Source organism: Pseudorca crassidens, chromosome 7, assembly GCF_039906515.1.
Source record: "Pseudorca crassidens isolate mPseCra1 chromosome 7, mPseCra1.hap1, whole genome shotgun sequence".
NCBI classification, from domain to species: Eukaryota; Metazoa; Chordata; class Mammalia; order Artiodactyla; family Delphinidae; genus Pseudorca; species Pseudorca crassidens.
Genome location: NC_090302.1, coordinates 37,483,355 through 37,495,773, shown reverse-complemented (window position 1 = coordinate 37,495,773; position 12,419 = coordinate 37,483,355). Strand labels below are relative to the sequence as shown.

General features: G+C 54.9%; 1 protein-coding gene across 5 annotated transcripts; it reads right to left on the bottom strand.

Moving 5' to 3' along the window:
* Positions 1-716: 716 nt before the first annotated feature.
* Positions 717-12,317, bottom strand: ATOSB (atos homolog B). 5 transcript variants are annotated; one of them, XR_010944971.1, is made up of 10 exons: positions 12,180-12,311; positions 4,756-4,899; positions 3,535-4,504; positions 3,317-3,375; positions 3,020-3,125; positions 2,736-2,894; positions 2,341-2,409; positions 2,082-2,257; positions 1,733-1,964; positions 717-1,378 (listed from the first exon to the last, which is right to left on the bottom strand). XR_010944971.1 is itself a non-coding variant. In XM_067744055.1 (10 exons), exons 4-10 carry the CDS (start codon positions 4,426-4,428, stop codon positions 1,811-1,813), a joined length of 1,617 nt encoding a protein of 538 aa, XP_067600156.1. In that variant the 5' UTR covers positions 4,429-4,504; positions 4,756-4,899; positions 5,369-5,462; positions 12,180-12,317; the 3' UTR covers positions 717-1,810. The 5 variants fall into 5 exon arrangements, 4 of the variants coding, with proteins under 4 accessions (XP_067600156.1, XP_067600157.1, XP_067600154.1 ...); XM_067744055.1 differs by adding an exon at positions 5,369-5,462 and having other exon boundaries at positions 717-1,964; positions 12,180-12,317; XM_067744056.1 differs by lacking the exon at positions 12,180-12,311 and adding exons at positions 5,369-5,462; positions 7,820-8,061 and having other exon boundaries at positions 717-1,964.
* Between the last annotated feature and the right edge of the window lie 102 nt (positions 12,318-12,419).

Genomic DNA, 12,419 nt, shown 5'->3' with positions numbered 1-12,419 from the left:
AGAAAAGCTTCCCACAGAATTCTTTATCCCCACTGGAGACTCAGTTTACCCTTCTGAGCGTATAATCGCCATCTTTCACCATAGCGACGAGCGATTGGAGCTGACTCATTGCCGTGGTTGCCATAGTGACATTCTCTGGTAGTCCTGCTGTGCTGTACCCAGACCTCCCACTGGGGACCGACCCCATTCCCGTTACCATGGTGACTGGGCCTAACATTGCCCGGTGATTGGACTGAGGTTTCCCCCTCCCCTCTTTTCCCAAGGCATCATAGCTTTTTCTTCCTCTACCCCGTCAGGGTCTATCAGGCCAGGTTCCCTCTCATACAGAGTCCGGCACACAGCCCCAACATTCAGCCTTCTCTGGAGCATGTCACCCTGCACACATCTCCGATGCTCTGTCACATGCATTAGGAGACTTGCACAGTCACCCTCATTTTACATATCAGAGCACTGAAGCTCAGAGGAGCTAAAATCATCAACAGAACCAGTGTAAGAATCCAGATCCGCCTTCAGAGTTCAGCTTTTACAGCAGAACCTTCCCCACCACACCACCCCATTATGTGAAAGGGGCAAGACCAGACCCTAAGAATCATGGGGCTTCCCCTAAGACTTCCCTGCCTCAGGCCTTTTTCCTGGGGAAAGGGCAGAGTCCCGGCTCTAGTTAGGCTCTCCATCCCCATCCCCATGCTCTCCCGAACAGAAAAAGTAAGGCTTAGTTCAAGTTTCAAACAAGAATTTATTCTTTCTTTCTTTCTTTTTTTTTAAAAAAAAGTACCAGGTACAATTTTTTCCCGTTTTTTTTTTTCAAGTTTTAGCAAATGCTTGTTCCCCTCAGCCCAGCCCCGGGTATCAGGGCTAAGGCTAGGTCAGAGTCTAGAGTGGGGAATGGGGTAGTTGATAACTACATGACTGAGTTTGAGGGGTGCCCCTCACCCCAACTGAGGTAGGTGGGTCAGAGTCTGGCCAGGTGAGAGGAGGCGCCCCAGTCCTTGGCCCTGACTCTGTCCCCTGAACACCTTCCTCAGTCAGGACCCCAAAGCAAGGAGACACAGGCAGAAGGAGAGGGACAACCAGAGTCTGAAGTCCTAGATGAGGTGTGGTTGACACCTGTGTGTGTGTGCCTGCACGCATGCTCTCTCTCTCACACACATACACGTACACACACACACACACACACACACACACACACACACAATTTGGCCTTCAGAGAGAGGTGAGAGGGTCGGGGAAGTGAAAGGAATAAGGAAGGACAGGGGAAGCTGAGTCTTTGGCTGGTGACTCAGTCCTTCCGGAATACTTCTCTGCTCTCAGCTGAGGGAGAGCAGTTCTCCTACAGCCCCCATATCAGCCTCTTCAACTCCTGAGGTTGGAGCAATATCTGAGAGTGGGAAAGGAGGAGGGGCAATGCCAATTATCAGGTTTGGGACGTTACCAAGGCAATCCAATTTGAATAAATTATAAATTAAAATAAATAAAATAATAAGTGGCCCCTGCCCAGGACAGGGAGGCAACGCTGGCATGACTTGCCTGGGAACTTAGGACAACCTCAGGGTAGCTCCAGTTCCTCCCCACTACCGCAGCTGGCCTGGGAAATCCAAGGGAGGGGGCAGGCACGTGGAGTACCCAGAGTAGGGCAGAGTGTGGTAAGATCAGAAGCTTTAAACACCCAAATAATCAGTTTGGGCATGAGCGTGGTGAGGGCTTTAATTCAAGCCTGAAGGGTCTCTCGCACCTCTCCACGTGTTTGCTCTGTCCAGGATGGAGCAGGATGGGCAGGTCCTTGGCCCACATGGGTTCAGGGCACTGACAATCAGGGCAAAGGTGAATAACGTGGATTGTGAGGGGCCTCAGTCACAGCCTGCAGTTCGTAGGGGAGCCCTGTGTCCAGTTCCAGGCTCCGGCGGGAAAAAAGCAGGCGGATGTCTCCATGCAGGCTTAAGCGGCCTGAGCGGGAGCTCCGGAACCTGGGGGAGGACAGGGTGATCAAAGTAAGACCCCAGACTGTAGACAAGCAAGGAGAGATGCTATTCAGGGAGGACATGCCTGGGTTGTGGAAAGGATATCCAGGGCCCTGTCCTCACCTGAGGTGCAACAAGTAGCAGAGGAGGCAGCGGGTGGGGCTAGCATTCCCCTCCTCACCCACAGGCACCAAAAAGAGGCGATGACGCAGGAAGGTCATATGGGCAGCAGGCATGTCCGAGAAGTCAAAGGTCACGAGGAACATCTTCACCACAGTCTGGTTGGGGTTAAATAAGGTCTGGGGACAGGAAGGGCAAGGTTGGTAGGGTCTAGGGGATGTTTTCCTGTCCCCACTCCCACTCCCCCTCAGGGAAAACTCACCACTTGGATGGTGCCCACCTTGGGCACGCTGTAACCCTTCCTCCCCAGGGGGTTCAGGTCCACGACGCCCTGGGAAGGCCATGGAGCCATCAGACAAAGTAGGGTCTGGGAGATTCCTGAACACTCATCCATCTCCACAATCTCTCATTCTGGGACCTGGCCCCTGCCCTACACTAGAGTTCTCCCCACCTGGCTCTGACTCTTAGGCGAGAACATCTAAAGAATACTTCCAGAGCCGTTCTCCTGGGTTCCCTAACTCTGCTGCTCTCTGCCCAGGGTGCCCTTCCCAATAAAGTCTTTTGCTTTGTCAGTTAAAAAAAAAAAAAAAGAATACCCCCTGCCCCCAACCCCTCATGCCCCTCATGAGCTAACTTTGGGTTTAGGTCAGGTCATACCAGGAAGGGAGCCGGGGCATTTTGCTCAGAAACATCAAAGAAGGTGACAGTGACAGGCAGCGTGACATGCTGAGGGCAGTAGGATCCACTAGCTCCAATCTCTGCTGTGAAGCCCTCAATGTGGCCAGATGGTGCAAAGCGTCCTCGCAGCAATGATTCCTGGGGATGGGGTGGGAAAACATATTGTGAGACAGATGCTAGCTGTTTTCCTTACCCATCCAAGCGACACACACTACCATCCCTTCCCGCAAGATCCACCAATCAAGGAACCCAAGGGGAACTACCTCAAAGTTGCCCAACAGGGTACGGCTGATGGCGGGGGTAGGAACAGGGGAGGCACTGGGGGTGCTCAGCAGGCCTGGCCTCTTCCGGAGGCTTCGAAGGGAGCTCCTGGTAGGGGAGGGGACACACAAGTGGGTTGGCTTGAGGTATTCTGCTACGCTTGCTACTGTCCTTGGGCCCCACAATTTGCTACTACCTAGGGCTCCTTCCCTGAGGTCCCCCACCCTGGGGTTAGAAAAAGAATTACAGACACCTGCCCCATTTTCAGGGAGGGGTAGAGGGAGAAGCTGGTCACTTACAGCTTCAGGCGACAGGCACCTTTCAGCCTCCGCCCCATGGGACTGCAGTCTGTTGGGTCCTATGGAGAGGAAAGATTAGGGACAGAGATTGGGTGGAGGCCAGGTATGTTTGGAGCAGGGGCTCATCACAAGCTCTCATAGGAACATCCTCCCAAGCCCATCACCTTTCCTCACACAGATGTCCACTTAAGAGCAGACCACTTCCTCTCCTGGCTTACCAGCACAGGCTCCTTGGGCCCAGGCAGCAGGTGGCTCCAGAAGGGTGTGGCTTTGGCATCAGAACTGTTGGCAGCAGGAGGGTGGCCCAGGGTTCCCCGGCGCCTCCGAGGGGCTGGCCCCTCATCCTCAGAGCTGACATCCGGGGCTTCTCCAGCTGGAAGCAGCCTTCGCTTGGTGGGACAGGGGCCTGGAGGTCCAGGGCCAGGGGGTGTGTGCTCGGGGCTGTGCCCATTGGCAGTGCCAGGGGACTCCCTAGGCCAGGGGCTGCCCCCATTGCCCACCCCAGCCACTAGGCTCTTACCCCCTATTTGTGCAAGACTGTGCAAATCAGTGTCAAGTGTGTGCAGCTGGCCCGGAGGGGCTGGCCCTGGGGACTCCCCCAGGGACCCCTGTCCCCCAGGATGTGGGGAAACCCAGTCTCTGGTGTGCAAAGTACTGCAGGAAGCATTTGATGGGGGCCAGGGGGGACTCGGGGCCCCTGAAGTCCAAGGTGAGGTGGAGCTACCTCCCTGTTCCACAACACAGAGGCCATGATGGCAGAAATGTTGGCTGGCCACGCCTAGTCCCAGCCCCAGTCCCTCTGGGCCCAATAGCCCCAGAGTAGGTGGTTCTTCAGGGGGTAGTCCCTCTCTGGCCCCCAGCCCAGGGCCTCTCTTCAGCTCCCGGGGACCCTCAGTGGGTGGGGCTGGCCGTTTCAGGGCCCTATGAGGCTCGGAGGCACCAGCTGGAGGGGAAAAGATGGATACCTGGTAGACCCCGGGGGATGTTGCCCCCCCCGCCGGGCTGTAGCCCATGAGCAGGCCACCCTGGAGGGCCCCCTGCCTGACTGCAGGCTGTGAAGGGCCAGCCTCTGGCTCTGAGGATGGAGACGGCTCCGCCTGCACGTGGCGCATGAAGCCCCCCCTTGGGTCAGGGGGGACCCCCCCCAGAGCCTTTATGCTGGGCCTGGGCTGGGGGGCCTGGGGACATCTGTGCAAGAGAAGAGAAGAAAAGATGGTCAGGGCAATCAGTGAATCATCTCCCTCCCAGGTGAATTTCAGATCCTCCCCTGGACTGAAGAGGTGAGCTTGTGAGGTTCCTGGGGGCGAAGGTGTCCCAATCTAATACCTTCAGATGGACTAATGGAATATAAAGGCCACTCGCAGAACTTCTGAGAAGGTGACACATTTAGCTCAGGTTTCTAACTGTACCTGCTCCCCCTCCCTCTCCTTGGCACTCACCCCGATAAAGAGGCCTTAAGCCTAGCTGTGTGTTCCCTCTTCCTGACTGATGCCTTGCTCTCCTAGCTTGCAGTCTGGTCCATGCCTGCTGCACTGGCGAGGTGACTGCCACCATTCCGTGCAGCTCCTAGGCTCAGCTAGACCCTGAGGAGAGAAAAACAGACATAAGCCAGGATCTCTGGAGCCAGCAGTAAGGCTGCTCTCCAACTGTCAGCTAACAGAGTATACGCCAGGACATCCTCCTCCAGTATGAGGAGCCCTTCAGAAACAGAAGGGGCAGTCTTGGGATCCAGGGCCCAGAGGGCAGAACTGGGCTACACAAGGAGTCACAGAGAGGCAGGTCTTAGCTCATTGTAATAAGGATGTGACAAGTAAGTTGAGGCAGGATAACTACTTATCAGGGCCACCAGCTAGGGGACTCCTGCCCTGAATGAGAGGGGGGATGAGATACCCCAAGATCCAAGAGACCATGCCAACTGAGAGGTGGCCAAAGCAAGAATTCAACTCTCCTAGTCAAGGCCACTGAGTTGCACAACTCCTTCCCACATACCTATCTCTAAAGGGACAAGTGCCATCCCATAACCCTAAGGGCAGAAGCCTTACAGAAACTTACATCCCCAACAGCGCTCCTTAGAAGTACAAACTTCAGGTCAGCTCAAAGTGGGCCCTTCAGCATTAAACTCCCAATTGGCCCCAGCAGTCTGTCCCTTTAACAGGAAGCAACAAATCTAACCAAAAACAACTCTAGAGGGCGCGGGGTGGGGGAGGAAGCACTGCTAGAAGGCACTTTCCAGGGCCTCCCCCTCCCCCCTACCTAGGCCCTGCAAACTAGTGATAAGACAGTGACAGTCAGAGAGCAGGAGTACCTCGCCACTCCTCCCCAACACATCCAACACCCAAAAACCAAAACCACTGCTTTTCTGTCAGGGTACAAGATGGTCTTCACTGACTAGTCCACCCTCAGGAGTCCATATTGGGTGAGGGGATGTCCAGTTGAAGGCCATCTTCCTTCATGGGAGAAAACATTTCCCCCAGGATCAAGCTTATCCTTTGGTCAGTAGCCTGTGCTGCCTGCTATCCACAAAACCCTTTCTCATTCAAGGAATGTCCCCTTATGCCTACTGGAGTCTTAACCTTCCTTGGCTAGGCCAAATGCCATCCTCTCCATAAAGCCTACTACGGCCACCCTGGACCATAAATGTCTGTCTCTTCTGAGACCTCACCTATAGCAGTACCACTATCTCCTGTAGCCCAGTGACAGCTTTGTTTGCTCCTGTGGGTAAGACATCTCGTAGACTGACCATAGGGTTCTTGAGGATAGGTTTGTACTTCACTCCTCTGCCCAACTCCAAGCACAGGGGTAAGCACATAGCAGGGCTCAAAAAAGTAAAATGCAAGTCCCAGAGATCTGGGCAGCAGTCCTGACAATGCAGAGAAAAACTCCCAGAATATGAGAGAAGCAGGGAGATTAACTGTATAGGGAAAATCAGCAACAACAAAGATGGGGGTGGGGGGCTTCCCTGGTGGCACAGTGGTTAAGAATCTGCCCACCAATGCGAGGGACACAGGTTCATGCCCTGGTCCGGGAAGATCCCACATGCCGCGGAGCAACTAAGCCCGTGCGCCACAACTACTGAGCCTGCGCTCTAGAGCCCGCGAGCCACAACTACTGAGCCCGTGTGCCACAACTACCAAAGCCCACGTGCCTAGAGCCTGTGCTCCGCAACAAGAGAAGCCACTGCAATGAGAAGCCCGAGCCTCCGCTCGACGCAACTAGAGAAAGCCCACGTGCAGCAATGAAGACCCAGCGCCGCCAAAAATAAATAAATAAAATAAATTAAAGATGGGGGTGGGACACAGGGAGAAAGGGGAGCTTTGCATCCAGGGACTGGAAAACTCTCCTACACCAAGTTCCCATCACTGCACTATCCTACACTATCCTATTTCACCACGTTCTCATTAGAACTGGAAGCCCTAAGAAAATTCTGGTTCCCTGTGGTGGGTGGGGTGTCTGGAAAGGGCAGAACGCCAATGGCAGTATTGTCAGAGGGTATGACCTGTACTAATCTCTTTCCTCCTTTCCTCTACCCATGCTATACAGATTCAGGAAGGGCCTTTTCCTTAGCACTCCCACCCCTAAGTCATCCCATCATCCCAGTTGACCTCTTGAGCCCTTGCCCTGGGGAAGCCAGGTGATGACATGATGCCCTACTTGACCCCAGCATGGCTGGCACCTGCTCATTACCCCAGAGCCCTCTCAGTTCCTGCCCTGTCAATGAAAATCTCTAAGACTCACTTTCCTGCCACCCAGCCAGTCTGGCTCTAGACCATGGCTTCAAGCTGACTCATGGGGCAGGACTTGGCAGGGGAGGGGCAGGGTAGGCCAAATCTCACTCTGTGCAGGGGGTGGGCAGCAGCTGGCGTCAAACAGCTGTGCCAGGCTGTGGCTGGCAAGGACTACAGCTCCCAACATACCAAGGGAGCAAGGCCAGCAAAAACAACAAGTCCCAGAATACCACGGGGTCTGTACCCTCAGACACCTGCTAGGCCTGGGAGGTGGGGTAGGTGGATGTTGAGCTGCCAGGCTCACTCTCCCCTTCAGTATTAAAGATATCCATTTCTACCCTGATCAAGGAAGGTGGCCGGAAGGAGAATTCCTCTCCATGTGCTTTTCACCTTCACGCCATTCAGAAGGAACTGCTGCCAGCTGCTCTACATTTTGTTCCTGCACACGTCTACACTAGCTACGGGGGCTGTTCCCATGGACCACTACTGTGGGTAGAAAGGTTAACCTCTGCCCTCTCACCAACCCCTTGCCTCGCTCTGGCCTAGAGCCCTCCACCCTCCGTGGAGAGGAAGCAAATCTTAGCACCTCCTCCAAAATGAGCCCAGTAGACTCACCCCAGCACCCCGGCTCCAGGACTCCTTGTTCTGACCGATCCCCCCCACCCCCTCCTTAGCCTCCCAGGTCCTTTCTCTCCCCCCTCCTCCCCACAGCCTGGGACAGGCCCCATTCCCTACTGGAGCTGCGGAGATTTGCTATTTCCCCCTAGCACAAACTCACCCCGTTCCCAGACTGGCTCCGCCGCGGCGCCGCTGCTCCAGGCCCTTCCGTCCCGTCCCGGTCCCTCCCCTCGAATGCCCGATCCTCCCCACCACGGGCCCCCAACCCAGACAAAGGGTGGCTCAGCCTGAGCCCTGCTCTGCTAGGATCTTCTCTGTTCAGCTTCGTGTGCAACACTAGCGGGCCCTGGCGCCCGCAGCCCCCAAGCCGCTGCCTCGCCCCTCCCCGCGACTGTCCCTCCCCGCGGGCGCCCGGGCTCCGCACTGCCGACTCCGCTGCCCCTCTGACTCACAGGCCATTTCCTACCAGCTGATGGGGCAGCCCGCCCCGCCCAGCGCCCCCACTCCCCCACCGCTGCAGCCGCGGCCGCCACGCCCCCCTCAAACTCCGCCCCCATGGACAGCGACCATGCTAATTGGCCTAAAGGAGGCCAGCCTCCCCAAGACCTCAAGCGTGAGGCACGCCCCCTCCAAGAGACGCGAGCCCATTGGTCCACAAGGGGGGGCCGGCCTACATAGGGTCGCCCCGCCCATCTCCTTAACCCCTCAGCTGCAGGAGTCCAAAGCAGCTCTCAGCCTTGCCTTTTAACACTTTGAAAGACGTAGGCCTCCCACTTTTCACCCCTCCCTTCCTCTTCAGAGGCGGGTCAGTCGGACGACCTAGGGCGTTCACAGACAAAGTTCGACAATCCCCAAAGTCAGCTTGCTCTTTCAACACCAGATCCCAAATATCCCCACTCCCGTTCATCTCTCCGTGCCTTGCAAACCAGAGGTCCAGAGACCAGAGGGCTGTTGAATCCCAGGAAGCTTCCTTCGTGCCAGGGTAGATGAAAAGGTCTTGAAGTGGGATCTCATCTCTTTCCACTGAGAAATAGTATTGTTCCTCTCTTACTCTATATTGATGTTCTTTTGCCTTCATTAGAGGGGCCCCAAGGGCTCCCGAGATAGGGATACCTTTTAATTCAGGAACTAGACATCATCCTTTGTGCCTCTAAACTTCCATTCTGAGATCAGGCTGCTTCAGCCCTTCTGCACTCTTTCTATTCATCAGCCCCTGTTCAAGGAGGCAGAGCACCCAGGGGAAGAAGTGGGATAGGAAGGCTCCTGCCCAGAGTAGGGGGAAATATGCCCAACTCTTCTGACAGAGCTCACCCCCATGACTCACAGCTCCCTCGAAACTCCCCACCCTCCCCCTGAGTCACTGGGCCCCAAGCCCAGCCCAGACCCAACCAAATTAAGTGGCAGCAGAACCAGCATTCCTAATTCTTATTCTCTTATCCTTTAAATGACCAGGATGGAAACCTTTGCAAGGATTAGACATTAAAAGACACTTTTTAGAGGGGCGGATCTACGGGCAAGCTAAGAAAATAAACAGTCCTGCCTACCTTTCCCTCAGACAGTTTGGAGCTTAAGAGGTTTCTAAGACTCAGGTCTTCCACAAAACAAGAGGCAAACACCAGAGCCAAAAGAGGAAAGACTCAAACTGAGACCCTAGAGAATTAGCATCAGCCAGGGCAGGCTCCCTGGCTGTGCCTCCAGAAGAGCGGGAGTGCATTCTTTTATAGTTCAGAAGCCACAGAAGCCCCAAGGTCCTTGTTTCTACCTTGCTTGTAGTGGTGGGCCCTAAGGGCCCTGAGGTTGTCACTGGACAGTAAAATGAGGCTCTCCTCCCCTACTTCCTCCCTGTGCCCTAGACTTAGGAAGGACAACCAAGTAACAGTTCCTCTAGCCTCCTTTCTCCTTACCTCAGACCAGGGGAAAAACGCTGAAAAAGAACCCAGTTGCCGTGGACTGACTTCCTTGCTGGTTCCCTAATGCTAAGGAACGGGATTTAGGAAATTTTCAACACCCTGAACAAAATTGCAGAGTACCAACGTAAAAGCCCACTTGCCTTAGCAAAAGCTTACTGGGAAGACAGGTAGACAAAGAACACTGTAGGAAAGGAGTAATTCCTTGGTGACCCCACCTTGTTCTATCTAACTGCCACTACCATAGGCCCAAGCCTTAGTTATTTGCAAAAGTCAGGGGGCAGAAGTTCAGGGGGAAGGATCAAAGATGTTCTAGGCCTCAGTGTGTACTGGGAAAGCAAGCAGCATGGTACAATCAAGAGGCTTTACCTAGCTGCCTTAAATTCTTACCCTGCTTTATTTTTTTCATAACAGTTATCACCAGCTGACACTTCTCCCTCTTTCCCCTTCCCCCTTCCTCTCCCCCCTTTCTCTCCCTTCCCAGCCACACACACATTTATTTCTCCCCCTATTAGAATGGAAGCTCCATGAGAACAGCAACTTTGTCCATTTTGTTCATGCTGGTATTCCCAGAATCAGCATCAGTGCCTGGCACATAATAGGTGCTCAATAAACACTGGCTGAAAGAAACAATGAGCCCTGCGCTGAGTAAAGAGCAATCAGGAGACCTGGATCCTAACACCTGCTCTTTCACTGTGAGACCTGGAGAAAATCTCAGTCTCTTTGTTAATTTCCAAATCTGTAAAAATGAGCGTTTGTATAGACATTGAGGGCCTCTACAATTCGGACCTTATACTGCTATAATTCTAATGGCTGCTGTTCACTCATATCCATTTTCAGAGGATGGATCCAAGCATCTGAATGCACTGCTGCCTGTACCAAAGCAGAAAGTCTATATACTCCAGTCTCTGCACAGCAAACTGATGCCCTTTCTCTTCACGCTCCACCCACTCACACAAATGCCTCAGTCTTGAGGAAGCTGGAGTGAGTCCGCCCTAAGCCCGCCTCTCAGAGAGACAGTCTGGGAAGCTGTGTTGCCATAGCAATCAGCTCCTCCTCAAAGGTTTCAGCCTGCCCTCCTTTACCCCACCCTACCCCACGGCTTTGTCTGGCTTCAGCACCCCCTCCCTCCCCAGCCCGTCTCTCAGCCAGAGGAGACTGGCTTGGGGCCCCTTTCAGCAACACTGTCATACTCATTCAGCCACTGTGTGGAAAACAGGGCTTTCTCACCCTCTCCCAGCCTGCCCAGGGGCAAAAAGAGCTCTGGCACTACATCAAGTCCCCTCAGGGAACCAGAGGAGCCGCCACAAGGACTAGGCCCTAGTCTCAGTTCTGATAGCTTCCAAGCCAGGAGGGTGGGGAGCCATTCCCTCTCCCTCCCCCAGCAGAGACTGGAACCTCACATCCCTTCCCAAGTTCAGCCGACAATAGTGGCCCACCTCTCAAAACATGCCTCATAGAACTTCAGCACTTCTCACCATTTCCCCTTCCCACAGAAGCCCAGAATTTTCGAGGGGCCTAGGGTTCCCTACCCAGGAGAAGGAAAAGTGTGGGGAAATCAGTTTGTGGCAAGTGGTAAAAAGGTGTCTACCATTCACTTGAGGGGCTGTTGGGAGAGACCTCTGCAGTAGTGAGGGCGAGGTCTGGGCCTTGCTGCTGGTTACTTAGGTCTCTGGCCACGGAGTACGAAGTCTGGGGCAGGGCACAGCTCCTAGACAGTCAAGGACCAGGCCAGGCCCCAGGGTGAGGAAGGAAGTGGGAAATGAGCACACCCAGAGCATAAGGGCAGGGCAAAGTGGGGGAGGAGGGGGAAGACAGGGACCAAGGCAAGCTTCTAGGAGGAACAGGAACTAGAGTGGGGGGATAACAGGAACCGAAGCAGGGGAAGGGTCCCCAGGGACACCAGCTAAGGGGAAAAAACCTGTCTCAGCCAGACAGATCCAAAGCCGACTGAGAGAGTCACACAAGCCCTAGTGGCAAGTAGGGCCTGGATCCTCTCTGAGAGTGCTCAGGCCTGAAGGTGGAGTTAGGAGCTGACAAGCCGGGAACACCACAGACTGGCTTCTTCACCCCCCTAATTCCAACACCCTCATTCCTGAAACACAGTACACAAACATCTTCTCGGAGTCTCTACAATGCCCCCAGACTTTCTCAAAGCACTACGGGTTCTTCCCTCCCCAGATGGGACCTGCAACCCCTTCCCCTCACACAGTGCCCACAGCCCCATCCCTTCTTCCTCCACACAGCCCCTCCCACACTCCGGACCACCAGCCCGTCTCCATCACACGACACCTCCCCTTTCCCTTAAAGCGCTTCAGATCCCCTCCCCCTCAAGTGTCGTCTGAACCCTCCTCTTCTGATAGCGACCTGACCCCCTCACATTGTACTTCCCACCTCACAAAGCACTCCCGCCCCGCCCCCGCAAGGGCTACTGGAGAATGCACCTCCTAGCCCCTACACTGAGCCCCCAACTCCTCCCCCAACTGTTTCACTCCACCCCCACCCAGCATTTCTCTAGATCCTCTCCTTCTCTAACGTGATCCCCACCTCCTCATGTCTGCCCAAGCGCACCCCCGTCCTTGTCCCTTCTTCCACATACACCCCGCCACACACCTGTAGTTCCGCGAGTCCCGTTGCACCTGGGGAGGTAATGGATTGGGGCAGTTACACAGCAGCCCTAGCTGCAGCCTCGGCCTGCAAACCTCACCCCTTTGGTCCGAGCCCCGCCCCCGCAACGACGGGACCCACCCTCCCCCTTGTCCCACCTCCCACCTTCCCCTGGCTCCTCCCCTCTCCCAGTTTCTTTAATCCTGGGGCTCCTCCCCTGTAATCCAGGTCCCGCCCCTCCCTGGC

Bases quoted from the DNA above. Each gene is read 5' to 3' on its own strand.
- ATOSB (XM_067744055.1), bottom strand. From the start codon at position 4,428: ATGCGCCACGTGCAGGCGGAGCCGTCTCCATCCTCAGAGCCAGAGGCT. The intron at 2,895-3,019 runs GTAGTTCCCCTT...CCCCATCCCCAG, and splicing joins CCCTGTTGGGCAACTTTGAG to GAATCATTGCTGCGAGGACG. The intron at 2,258-2,340 runs GTGAGTTTTCCC...TCCTGTCCCCAG, and splicing joins AGGTGGGCACCATCCAAGTG to ACCTTATTTAACCCCAACCA.